The sequence below is a fragment of the Haplochromis burtoni genome, unplaced genomic scaffold (assembly GCF_018398535.1).
Source record: "Haplochromis burtoni strain Fernald_Lab_line unplaced genomic scaffold, NCSU_Asbu1 Contig_203, whole genome shotgun sequence".
Lineage (NCBI taxonomy): Eukaryota > Metazoa > Chordata > Actinopteri > Cichliformes > Cichlidae > Haplochromis > Haplochromis burtoni.
In genome coordinates this window covers 461574-475369 of record NW_024582564.1, presented here as the reverse complement: position 1 = coordinate 475369, position 13796 = coordinate 461574, and the positions used below count along the sequence as shown (strand labels likewise).

General features: G+C 44.4%; 1 protein-coding gene across 7 annotated transcripts in view; it reads right to left on the bottom strand.

Moving 5' to 3' along the window:
* The window catches only part of myo6a (myosin VIa), a 145761-nt gene that overhangs the window by 36352 nt on the left and 95613 nt on the right, over positions 1-13796 (bottom strand). For all 7 annotated transcript variants that reach the window (XM_014338054.2, XM_014338056.2, XM_014338057.2 and 4 more), the window contains exons 21-26: positions 11903-12033; positions 11722-11799; positions 10434-10563; positions 7196-7286; positions 6043-6193; positions 3080-3288 (exon numbers count right to left, since the gene is read on the bottom strand). In XM_014338054.2, the coding sequence (XP_014193540.1) occupies positions 3080-3288; positions 6043-6193; positions 7196-7286; positions 10434-10563; positions 11722-11799; positions 11903-12033 (790 nt within the window). The remainder of the gene's footprint in view (positions 1-3079; positions 3289-6042; positions 6194-7195; positions 7287-10433; positions 10564-11721; positions 11800-11902; positions 12034-13796) is intronic.

Below are 13796 nucleotides of genomic sequence, written 5' to 3'. Positions count from 1 at the left end.
GGCCTTTAGGCAACTGCAAACCTCTCTCCTCTCTCATTAAAAGACAAAGAATCCCAGTGTAAGACTTTATAATTACTTAAACAAGACACACAGTCAAGCATATATTTTAAAAACCTCATTTACGAAGGTGGAATGAAGAATATTCAGAAATCTGCTGATTGATGGATTCCTCCTGTCGTCTCTCAGCCATTTTATTTCTGTTGTGCGCTCACTGGAAAACTATCAGACCACCAAAGCTCTGACTTTTGGCCTCTTTACTACCTCCAGCTTGTCCTCGCCAGTCATGCAGGACCTGAAGGTTATTGTGCTGCTGCACACGCTGCGGGCCGCCGTAAATAGAAACGTCATCTTTGTGTGGAAAAAGATGACAGAACACGGGGCTCCAAGTCGTCGTCAAGACAGAAGTTTCTGGTTTCTCATTACCTGGCAGGCTTTAGTGTGTTCTTACAGATACTACAAGGATTAAGGCTGCACAAGATCTGCTCTCATGACCTTCAGTCTGCGACCTTCAGGTGAATCCTGGGGGTTCATAACCAGAGGAGGAGAATAAAGTGAAGGGAAGAGGGCCATAAAATTCAGGCTGTCGTCTCTAATGTCTTATATTAGCAGCTAGTGGTTTGTGACGAACACAATGGCCCCCATCAGTCCTCCTAAAAGACCTTCCATCCCGCTGCAAGCAGCAATGTGGAGGACAAACCCGTGTGAGGAATACGAATGCCACAATCTAGGCGGGAAATGAAATTTTCCATGTAAGCGATTGCGGGTGTGTGATGGATTCAAATCCTCAGCAGTCTCTTAAACATCAAAAAGGCCCGAGGAAAAGGATAAAGAGTGAAAACGGAGCGCGGGAGGCGGCGCGTCGTCACTCCTGGATGGTTTTCTCAGCCTTACAAATACGACGCTCTGAGGAGGGCTGTAACAGCTCTGATTGGACAGCAGTCTGAGGTTACCTGCACAGCCAGAGCCCCCAAAGGCAGGTTTAGTGCTGAAGCTGGGCTGTTGAACTTTGAATGAACTTTTTAAGGAGGACGGCTGGTATTTGCGCACGTTAAGCAGATAAAACAGAGCTTGTAGTTTCTTTTCTAAAGGACGTGTGATATTCAGGTGGAGCTGTTAAAGCCCGGCTGATGTTTAAAGATAACTGTATAATATGAAGTTTGTTTTTTGTATTTTATCTTTACAGACCATGCAAATACAGCAGAACTTTGAAAGAGTTCACTCCAAATTTATGCCCTTTTCCTTTTGGTTCAAGTTTTGGAGATTTCAGAGGTAGACGTGTCTGCCTTCACTTCAGTATAATGGAAGCAGCCGGCCCTCGCCCCGTGATCTGGTCCAAAGTGCTTCAGCTGAAAGAAAACTGGAGCTTTCAGAGCTGAAGAAGGCTCTCAGCTGAGGGGTGAAACATCTTCAGAAAGCTAAAAGAAGTCCATCTGCCTTCGACCTGGATCACTGAGACGCTGCACGGACATACTTATATATTATACAGATTTTGTTTCTTAATTTCAATTTTATGCTCTGTGCTTTAAGCTAAGATGTGCTTGTGTGTGTGGTGTGCTTTTATATTGCGGATGAAAGAGACTGGTGCATGAGCCGAGGTCGGCATGGAAACCACCGTGACATGTGACTGATGTTCGTAACCACAGTGAATCTGGGAAACTCCGGCACAGAGCAACTTACGTTAGACATCTCTGTGTTTGCACAGTGATGCTTGTGCAGGACACATGTCAGAATAGAAGAGTCTGAAAACATGCTTATTCACATTTTGTGCTTCTGTGACATTAAATGAGCTTTTAGCTTTTAGAGGTACATATAAAGACAGTGCTGCTGAGCTGATTGAAAGCTTACCAAGAAAAAAGAGTGACTTCCTTATAAATAAGGAGCTAGATGTAATTTCCAGCTGTTTACTGAGAGAGAGAGAGTGTGTGTGTGTGTGAAGATGGCGTGCAACACCACACACAATGTGGTAAGCTGTGAAGACTGAGAATAAAACATGACCCAGAAATCCTCTGTTGAAAAACATTAAATGAAGGAACTATTTTCTTTCTCTTGTTGACAAGAGATGTTGCTGAATCTAAGCAGATCTTCTAAAGCCCCACCCACTAGGCGCATCACACACAGGAAGACCGAATCTTACTTCCTGTGTGGACTTTCCCACTTATTGTCAAATGATGCAAAAAACACTTTTTTTAAGCAGTTATTGATGACCTCACAGAGGGGCTGTCAGTGCTGCGCTTTGAAATGTTGGTCTGTGTTTTAGTGGGTTGTTAGGTGGTTGCTAGGCAGCATTAATAACCTGTGTGTGTGTTTGTGAAACCATGGTTTTCAGGAGATGCATAAACTCTACAAGTGGGTCACTTTAGCACATTGCTTGGTGGTTGCTAAGCAATCTGATGACATGATAGCATCGGATACAGGGGCCTGAGATGCACCTGTGTGCCAGTGTTGTTTGATGGTGTAGGAGGAGTTGGCGTGTTTTATAAGACAGGCTCTCACAAACCTGAGACTAATTCTGCAGAGCTGTGGTGTTAAAGTGAAGCTAAGAAACCCTACATCATTCACAGAAGGTGGTGGAGAACAAAAACTGAGCTAAAACAGAGACTCGGAAACAGCAGGAAACTAAAACAACTCCAGCTGGACACAAAAGGCTCCTGAAACCTGAAACCAACATGAAGCCAATCGATATAAACATGTAAATTTAGCTTTTGCCATTTTTAAATCCTCAGGTATTAAAGGTTACATGGCAACGCAGCCCAGTAACAGTAAAAACTTCCAACAAAATCTTCATCCTGAAGGCATCATCTCTTAAATCCTTTCAATGACCTGCTGTATTTATGGACAGGAATTACACTCACACATATACATACACACACATGCACACACACAGATACACACACACACACACACACACACACTGCTGTGGTAAACGCTGCTGTAAATCTGTGCTGAGCCGTCTGAGTGTGTTTGTCACTTCTACGAGTGCCTCTCCACGTTTTGGCTGCGACAACGAAGCAAAAGTATTTCAGTGAAGAGACCAGAAACATTCGAGTACTCCAACTTTAAACCCCCCCGTCCCACTTACAGCCGTCTATCCTCCTCCTCCTGCTTGCGGCGCTGCTCCTCCTCCTCCCTTCGCTTCCGCTCTCTATCCATCTCCTCCTGGATGCGTCGCAGCCGCTCGCGCTCCTCCTCCTCCTTCTTCTTCTTCTGCATCTCGGTCAGCAGCTTCTCTGACCGGGTCACCAGGCCCTTGTACTCGTGGTCGATGTCGATGCGGCCCATTATGGTGGTCTACAAGGCACAAAAACAAGGTTGCACTTACAGTCAGGTCTCACAAAAGGAAGCACCGATCCCAATATCTGGACGGTGCGGATTCAAAGCACTGGATGGAGAATCTGTGCAGGCTGATCTGTTTCACTGCATCACGCATGTGAAATGCAGTTATGATCCACCCTCCACCCTCATCTCCAGCCACAAGATACGAATAGTGACCGAGCTTCCTCTGAAGGGAGCCTTAGAGACAGGGCGAAGAGCTCGGTTGATGCCTCCTGGACGTTTCATGCATATCCAGCTGGAAGGAGGCCTGGGCAGACCAGGACATGCTGAGTAGGTGGGCTTAGACCCCTGGCCCCGTTTATGTTTCTGTGCTGAGCCGGTGGTCGTGTAGGCCACATCTGATATCTGTGATCACAGAGTGAAGAAGCCTGCCTTTAAGTCTCTGCCAGGGCTACAAAAACTCCCTCGGAAGCGTCGGTATTCTCACAGTTCACCGTCACAGCGTGTTCAGGTGTCATCGGGGCACGATCTGACATTTGACAAACACGGGGCGGGGCGGTCGTGTAAACCAGAGGAGGGAAACGCGTTGGAGTCTCAGGATGATGAATATTTATGTGCATCTGCTGTTAACAATGTTCCCTCTAAGCTGTGCGCGTGCGCAATTGCGCACTGCTGGTCTCTGAGCACAGAACATCTGCGTTGCGCACAAAAAAAATCTAACCTGAATTGAAATAAAAATTAACACTTTAACAATTCTGTTTTGCAGTGTTAGTCAGTAAGTGACTGGCTGCTGTATGGGATTAGAACGATGCCACCTTATCCCATAGTCCAGCCAATGATGGATTCACATTCGTATATACGCAGCTAATCAACATCGTTGGCAGGCTATGACAGCGTCCTTATGTGCCGACACCAGTGTTTTAGCTGGCAAAGCGGCGTGGCTGACGTTAATGACAACGTGTACAACCATTGGAGATGTGAGCAGGACAGACGGAACAATTGATGGAAAAAGTGTGGACTTTATACCAGTTTTTAAATTGTGTTGATAGGCCACGTAAAACCAGAGTTATGATAAAAATATGCAATGTTTGGTTTTCTTCCTGAATACTATCGTTGTTTATATTTACTGGGGAAGAAACGGTAAAAACGGCGTTTTATAAGAAAAACCACCTGCTGAGCAAAAACAAAACAAAACCCTACCCTTTCCTATTGGTGAAAAATGTACCATGTCGACCAATCAAAAAATGATATGGCAACATGGCATTTAGTTGTTTAGGAAGGGGGAAGTTTTAGGAGTGACGGCTGTTTTGAGATGTGAGAGATTTGGACGTTTAGCGAAATCTTGTGTAGTTAGTGTGTAGTGTAGTCAATAGTTTTGTTGTGTGTGCAGAACAATGAGGCGACTGCTGAATGTTACAGGTGTTACAGGAGTGATACATCTCCTGTTGTCAGGCCTGCAGGTATCAGGCTGTTGTTCTCCTTCATCTCATAGTGGACAGAAATTATTTTTGGAGTGGCACAAATAATTTGTGTGGCATCAGATTTGATGCAGAACAGCTGATTGTTCTGTAAATAGTTTGAAATGTTTATTAAAAACGCCTTGGCTGCATTTTTAGGTAAACAGCTGCAAAAATATGTTTGTTTGCAAACGATACTTTTTGAAGAAGTAAGCTATATAATTAATTGCCCAACATTGGTATTATTTACTGTATTTTGCAGACAGAGTTACAGGACTCTCTCCCAGACCACAGACTCATACATAAACAAATCAGAGCTTTATTAAAAAAAAAAAAAATAAGGTTGTGTTTTCAAAATTGGAGTTCAAGTTATTTTTACTTCCAATAGTGTTAACATACTACACAGGTCATGAACAAGATTTTTTTTATTTTCATTGTAAGTGGGCTAAAGCAGTTAATTAAAAGTAGTCTAACATAAATGTAAATGCTGTAATTTGATTATTTTAATAAACCATGTAACTTGGATGGATTCGATGCTGGCGTGACCACAGTGCACACGTCTGCTGTTGCTCACAGTGGTCCAAGGGACCGCTCAGGGAGTTTGTGTGTTCACTCAGACACATGAAAAATTAGAGGGAACATTGGCTGTCACCGCACCACTTTTCCTCCAACTAGCAGTCACTCCACAACAAAGCTGCGGGGCGGAGTCTGAAGTGACGGGAGCCTTTCAGTCAGACTTCCTCCGCCGGTGTTTGTCCCTCTTATCTCGACACATACCGCGGTGAACACCTGTCAGCCTCCCACCTGTCAGCCTCCCACCTGTCAGCCTCACGCCTCCACCACTTCCCTCCAGTAAGAAAAGTGACAGGGAAGCTACGGTGTGCTAAATTATGGAAATTTAAAAAAAAAAAGAAAAAAAATCCACAGCGGCACGTTCAGGATTTATGACATCCACGGGTAAGATTATCTTAGAAGAGGAGGTGACGTTACAGTCAGACAAAGCACACCGTTTAATCCAGTTTAACAGGAAATACCATTATGACAGTGAGAGGGTCGCTTTAGAGGCTGAGTGCCTGTGAATCAACGAGATAACCAGATAAAATTCCTCAAATCACATTCAATCATTCAATCAAAGACTCTTTTTAAAACAAATTTGCAAGCATTTATCTAAGAAAAAATATGGAAATTTACAAAAAAAGATAATTTTTGTTCCAAATTTGCAAACTTTTTTTCTCATAAATGTTGTATACATTTCATTTCTCATAAACATGGCACTTTTTCAGTGCGCGGTCAAACTATGCACCACACCCACCTTGATTTTGACTATCAGGGTGTCGATGGCAGCGTCCAGCTCCCGGACCTGTTTGCTCATCTCCTGCTTGCCCTCCTTGAGCCCGCCCACCACCTCGTTGAAGCGGTCCATCCTCTTCTTCAGGTTACGCACCTTGACTAACCCGTCGATCCTGCCACACAAACACAAGACCTCAGTAATGAAAAGCATCAGAGGGAGAGAGCGCCGCCGGGGGGCTCGTTAACAGCGGGCAGCCGTTAAACGCTGGTAATCTCGTCACCTGGCAGTCAGCGAAGCACCGTCAGCTCTGCTGCAGAGCTCGCTAATTACTCGCAGAATAATCTCAATCACAGTTTGGGCTTCAACACTTGATTAGTTTCTCTGATGACGCGCTGTTTAACGCTCACACTCGCCTGCATCTGATCAGCTCTTCATTTTAATCACACTTAAACTGCATCTTTTTACTCAAGAGAGGAGTTTGGTTGAAAATCACGTGTCACCACTTTACTCGATATTTTAATCAGGTGTGTGCAGCATGATTCATGGATGCAGGTGTGTAAAGTCTTGTTCAGGACTTGGATGCCTGGGCTTCACGCGATGACCGAAACCATATTTATGACGTGCCAGACTTGGACTTTGTGCCACCTCCACTTTCACGATGCTCATTTCATGCTTGTCACCTTGTCATGTTGCTTCGCTCAATCTGAATTTGTGCCCAAACTCTTCCCGCCGGTCATCAGCGCACCCCCACCCAGCCTCTGTAATCACACTCTCCAGCACATCCTGCAGCGAGGGACGCAGCGTGGAGCGGCAGGTTGTTTATCGGCGAGAGATTGGTGGTAATAAGCAGAGCTGAAGCATCACAGAGCAGCCGTCTCCGAGGGAAACGCAACACCGTGGACGTGAAAGAGGCCGATAGCGAAGAGAAAGCATGAGGAGCAACAAGTGAGCATGAGGGGTGTGTGAGCATAAAGAGGAAGAGGGAGATGAAGAAAATAATAAAGAGGTAGAGATGAAGAAGAAAAGAGAAAGGGGGGTAAACTTCGTGAGCAGGAGAGAGAGGAGCTGAGGAATTAAGAACAATAAATGGATGAAAATGGGAGGAGAGAGAAGGACAAAGATAAGGAAAGAAAAGGAGAAGTGAGGAACAAAGGAAAGAAAGAAGGAAACCCACCGTGGTTTGTGTTTCTTCATGCAGAGCCACATCCGGACCGTCTTCTGCATCTGGATGCAGGCGCTGGTTCGATACAGGATCTTGTTCTTCACTGTGACAAACAGAAGAAAAGAAGCAGAACGAGATGGGAACTTTAACCTCAGAGCTGAAAGCAGCGAGGTCACAGTCTGCACCACGAGACCAAAACAACCCGACTTCAGCATCCTGTAGGAAACCAGGGATCATTCAGAATCCCAAAGTGCGGTTGGTTTATCCAGTCATTACCTCATTGGCTAACGACCTATTAGTCACGACTTCACACCACTGTGATTTATGGGCTTTGTGCTTTTATTCCCAAGAAGTCTCACAGCAGGTATCTCCTCATGTTTGATCTGGCAGATTTCTGCACCGGACGATAAAACTCTGAAGTGATTTGCGTTTCCTCCTGTTAGAAAAATGTGCAAACCTCTACACTACAAGAGTATAAGTTCGACGATAATTAAATAAATTAACTTCCTGTTTTATTCAGCGGGACATTAAACTACAGAATGCGAAACAACTCGACTTATTTCTGCCAGCCAGAGTCGTCGCCCCCTGCTGGCAATAAAGGTCTTAAATAATCAGGCTCCATCTCAAAGAGCTCATAGCACCGCTCACCTGGAGAGAGCACTCAGACTGCTGGTTTACTCCTTACTAGGATAGCTAAAAGTCTTTTGCAAAACAACCCTGAGCCCGGGTCTGTTTGAGGTTTCTTCCTGTCAAAAGGAAGTTTTTCTTTGCCACTGTCACCAAGTGCTTGCTCATAGGGACTGATTCTTGAGGCTTTCTCTGTATTATTGTCTTGACCTGACACTATAAAGCACCTTGCTGTAATTTAGGGCTATATAAATAACACTGAACTGAATCTATTGTAGTAAAGTTTCACTATAGACCTTTTGCCGTCCCCGTCTTGGTGTTATGAAAGCAGACAGGACCTGGCACGCACCACAAGGTAAGCCTTCCCTAAAACACACATGGATTTCGTATCTATTTGGGTATAAAACATCAGATTTGTTTTATCCAAAAGACCTGAAATGTGAGACCGAGGCCTCAGATCAGCAGAGCTGAGGGTCATCTTCCTGGAGACGCAGATCCAGAAGCTAGGTCCAGACTATGCGAGGTACAGGTCTGGTCAAAGCCAGCAGGAAGCTTTCTTTTCTGTCTCATAGTTCAGGAGTAAATAATAGAAAACCTAGAGTAAGTTTACAGACTTTGTCCTGATAAGAAACCTTGTTCCGCTGAATTCCTACAGATCGGTTTAATTTGAGGTGAGCTGCTCTCTGATGCGGTTTACCTTCTGTTGTTTGCAGAAATTCACGATTTCTTCACAGAGAAACATCATTTGTGATTCAGACCCACCCGTCTCCAAGTCTGTGACAGCACCGGCGCTTCTCCGTCCTCCCAATGAAGGAAGTTTGGATTGAATTGAAGTGAGAAAATTAAAGCGAGAGAGAGCGAGAGGAGGGGTTACGAGGGAGTCCCGAGGAGATGAAGTGTGAAAGATAAATAGAGACAGAGATCAATAACATCTCTGCTCGCTGCCAAATTCGTTTCATCTTGTTATGACCTCAGAATATGTAACTTCTACACTGTCAATAACAGGATGATGAATTAATGACTTTGCATTTAGAGAGCAGAGGACACCGGGCGCTCCTGCAGCCCACGAGTCAAAGTATTGTCTAACAGTTACGGCTGAAACATCCCCACGCCTCCTGGATCCATTTTTAATGGGATGGGTGATGTGCTTGGGTAGTTTTTGCAAATAAAGCTCGATCGATATGGAGAAGGAGAGAGAGAGAAACCCAAAAACGGAGAAGAGCAGGATAAATGGAGACGGACACAGACAGAGAGGCAGTGACCGACACTGCAGTAATAAAAACCAGCAGACAGACGGACCGCTCCTCCAACAGCTCAACCCCACATTATCACAGCAGCCTCTGCTGCACATAAACAGCCAGTGGTTTGTTTTCCCTGCTCCGTGCACCTCCTGTTTGCGCGACGGGGCTCCAAACACATCTTCCTGCACTACACTGCGAGCTAAATGAGCAAGAGTTATACGAGAATTACGCAAATCTGCGCAAACCTGACCTGCTGCTGCTGTCCCTGAAGGTCTCCTAAACGCCTTTAAGCAACACAAATGGTTCTTTTTACTCAATGAAGAAAAAAAAAAAAAAACCCTGAAGGATTCTGATGACAGATCAACAGTTGCCTCTACTGCAGATAAGTATTCTGCATACACTCACAGAGGTGGTCAATGTGAGTGCTCAGCAAACAAGATGACAATGTCCCAAATGCAGACAGGAAGCTTTAAAATGGGACTTCATGAAGCAGTGGGTGACGGTGGCCACCTCCGTTCTGGGGTTTGGCATGACTGGACTCACGACTCATGAAGCTCTGAGTTACATCACTGTGTCAATTTGTCAGGTGACGCCATGCTCACGAGTTTCCTGCCACACTGAAGGTGAAAACAACCCCCTGATTGGCTGGCGGTGGTTCCTGGAGGTTTCTCTCTCTCATCTGGTGCAATCTGTTGCAAAGAAGGTGTTTTCTTTGGTTTCTACCATGTTGCCATGGTTACCTGTAGTTTTTCCTGTGTCTGCAAATTACCGCCAACTAATGGAAGTTTCCACTTCCACATGTTGGCTTCAGCAGGCACAACCTTAAGTTTGAAGCGGAATCTTATCCACTCCAGGCTGCACTACAGCTTGGAGAACAGCTGCAGGGTGTTTGAAGTCCATTGACATTCAGACTACATCTGCCCGTTCTTCCTAGCGACAGGTGGTTGCCGACGGTTGCAGACTTGTCTGTAGGAGTGTGTGACTGGATCCTAAATGATCACCATGACTGTTAAGTTAACGTCACGTGGGCAGTGCTCACATGCAAAGACCTGCAAAACCTTAATATGAAATTCAGCAAGTGCAGCGTTCTATGCCTCAGCAAGATAGAGATCCCTGGTTTGATCCCGGGAGGAGGAACGATTAAAAAATCACATGTGATTTTGTGGTGGTTACAACAGAACTTCAGTGAGCCTATTTATTCATTTCCATCAGCTACAGTATGACCACTGAGACACCAACTGAGAGAACATAAAGCCAGTTATTCATACTGAGGATGCTTTTCTATCATTTCAGAATCTTAAATGGACGCACATTTTCAAACACTGTTAGATCATCGTCATGTTAAAGCTCACGGTCGTGATATAAGAGCAGACGTTGCGTACGTTTGATGACGGACAGAGCGCACCACTGGACCTTCTTCCAGCGGCTGTGGATGAGCCACTTGTTGACCTTCTTCACCAGCTCGGCCAGATGGTCGGGGTCAGACTTCATGATCTGGTCAAATTCTGCAAACTGGACAGAGACGAGAAACACGTGATCAGAGCAGTGATTGTCTTTGATTTTTACCCGGATAAACCTCGTTTGTTCTTTTAGCCATTTTAATGGGCAGTGTGCCTCTTCTTTATCAAATACTCTGCTGAAAATAATCCCAAACAAATAACACATCATCATCATCATCATCATCATAGCCTTGAATCCTTGTCCTTCAGTCTTAAAAGCAGGTTTATTTTTCTGTTAGTGTGTTTTGTATCTCACTAAAGAGCAGCCAGAAGACCGGAGGTGTACGTTTATTCTAGTTCGAGTTCTCTACTCCATTCATGAATGTTTTAGAAGTCAAGGATATCTCCCACGCTTTAATGCTCTCTAACCTTAACTGCTCTGGATTTATAAGGCTTCGGAGCTCTTCTTTACGACTGTGCAGCTGACGTTTGTTGTGATCGTGTCCTCCAAACACCCCTGAACGATGAAAGAAACTGCTGAATTTCCTGCATTATCTGCTCAACATCTGTGTGTCCTTATTGTTTGTTTTCCAAATCTTGATTTCTAACAGCAGTGACACGCAGCCCTGCCAAACCCCCGCCCGCCTCCGGGTTTCAGATGTCTGAAGCTTCACACCATCACATTAGGAGCTACACTGCCTCTGAGATGTGCAAAGATTACCAAGGCTGTGCTTCAAGCTTTGACACATAAAACTTACTTTTCTGCCACCTAACATTTGCTAAAACTGGAAGCCACAACTGTCGGTGGCTGCTCGCAGGTGCAAACAGTTATTCACGGGGACCATGTGATGTTGCGTCTACACTGGAGGGTGGTGTCGTCTTCAGAAAGCAGCCAGCGAGGACTTAAGTATTTATGTATCCCCCTGTCCTGCAGCTATACTGTCAGGCTTATAGTTTGTCCAGCATGTAGCGCTTCAAGGCTCTCTGCTGCAAATGTGTGCACTTTCATAAGTCCCTCCTGGAAGCCACGCGTCTGACCCAAACGTGATTAATTATTCATCTGGTGGAGAAAAAAAGCCCATCTGCTGGCTCTGGCACTTCTTTAGAAAACCTCATCTAGTCTCACCTCGGCAGCAAAAGAAAACTAATGCGCTTTTCCTTTGGCTCTATTGTCTTTCTTTAGGTGAACAAAATCTATATTAGCCAGAGTGAGCAGGGAATAGAGCCTCACCTTCCCAGGCCGGAAGAACACTCTGGTCAGGCCGAACTTGTAGTCATTTTCATTCAGCCCCAGAGCTTTGAACAAAGCCTGCAACACAGATATGCAGGGCAGAGATAAACATGGGGATATAGCTCTGTTAAAATGATAACCACAAGAGCTCAGGGCCAAACCCGAGGGGCGGAGGGCTGACCTTGCAGAAGAGCCGCGGGTCGAGGCGGGTGAGCTTGGGAGGCATGTACTTCTGGTACATGTTGTAGAGCTCGTGGAATGGAGCTCGGGAGGGGAAACCGCCCTGCATCAGGTCCAGCACCGAGACCATACCTACAGACAAAAAAAAAGAGGAAAATATGATTTTACCAGACAAAAAAAGTTCGAGATCCACTAACCGCACAGCCAAGAAAGGCAATAAAAACAATCCCTCAGAGTTAGCTCATGAGCTTTAGGCATTTTACTCCAAACCAGTAAATCATAAACCAAATATCTCAGTGGACGTCTGAAAAGACGTTTCTGCTTTTGGAACACGAAAAGACTCGACACGAGGTTTCCACCTGTACACATATAAGATAAATTAATTACACAAATACTTGATACCAAGGAGAAAAGGCATGAGTCCACAGTATGAGCTGCCCAGTTCTGCAGTTTTTATGCCTCCTGCTTTCACATCAAACAGCTCTGAGGACTGCCTGCAGATAGAAACCAACCGGGGAGCCCCTGCTGGGAGCTTCCTGTTTACACTAGCACCTCTAACAGCAGCTCTGAAGTGATGAAGAGCCAGTTTCTGTAATCCCATTGCAGCCTCTTCACTCTCTTTGCTGTGTGGTGGATGGTGCGGAGCAGGTTGAAGTTTACTAGCAGAGAGTTTTATATTTCCTTCTGACATAGTGAAACCTTTTATTTCCTCCATCACATACAGGCTCAACAAAGTCTGGACTTCACTTGTATCCATGTACAGCTGATCTCTAATTCCCCCAAAGTCTTGTTTATACATTTTTGTTGTTTGCTGCATTCATTTTTGTTTCTGCATTCATGGACTTAACTGATTAATGTCACTCAATTATTATTCACTCAATTATTCTCTTAAGCAGGTCCCTTTTTTAGCTGCAGCTAAAAAAAGAAATAGAAAGTTACTGAAACACAGAGGAAGTTTCAACGATACAAAAACACAATATTTTTACTTCCTTATGCACACACGAGCACAGCGAGGACCAAGACCGTCTTCCAAATTAGATAAATGACACCAGGAAGCCTGGCTGACCTCGAGGCTTGATGCAAATAGAAGTGACAGAGGGGAGGTCCTCGAGTTCATAGACAGAGCCGCATCGTCGCAGGGCTCGAATGTGGATGACCTCTGACGATCCGACCATATTAAAAAGAGACCTACTCTTAAAAAAAAGCATCAGTTATGAATAAAATTTAATCTGTGACCAATGTGGACATCTTTTCACTGAATTTGACTAATAATAGATTTAGATCATCTCACATTAGGATTCATTATGAATCCATCTGGCAGTCGAAATAATCTCTTCTTTCTTCTAAAGAACCGATTATAAACATGAGAGTCTTACTTAAAACCGCTGTTTTAACCCAGCATCACAGCTTCCTCTACACCACTCCCAAGCACCATTGGACTCCTCAAATCTGAACACACTGAAGAGGAAACAACATGATGACTTATTAAAAACTAAATTTTTTTTATCACCAAACTTTTGTTTTGTTTTAGGACTTAGTGTTCCTCATTGTTAATGAGGACTTAGGTTTCCAGGGTTAAAACTGTTATAGGCTAATAAGTAGGCATATGAATTGATGCCAACTAACCTGTGTAAAACAAGAAAACACCCATTTCAGGTTTGACTGGGGTAAGTAGGTAATACAGACAGCTCTATAAGCTCTTGGACAACAACACAGTTTTTGTCATTTTGCCTGTTCCCTGATTATTTCAAGATAAATTGAGCAGATAAAATGATCTGGATGTCATGTGTTGAACTTATAGACTGAAATGAAAGGTCATAATTAAGATGAAAAACCAAAATAAACCAATCAGACAGAGGAAAAACTTTACAAGTAACCAAATCAACAATCTGGTG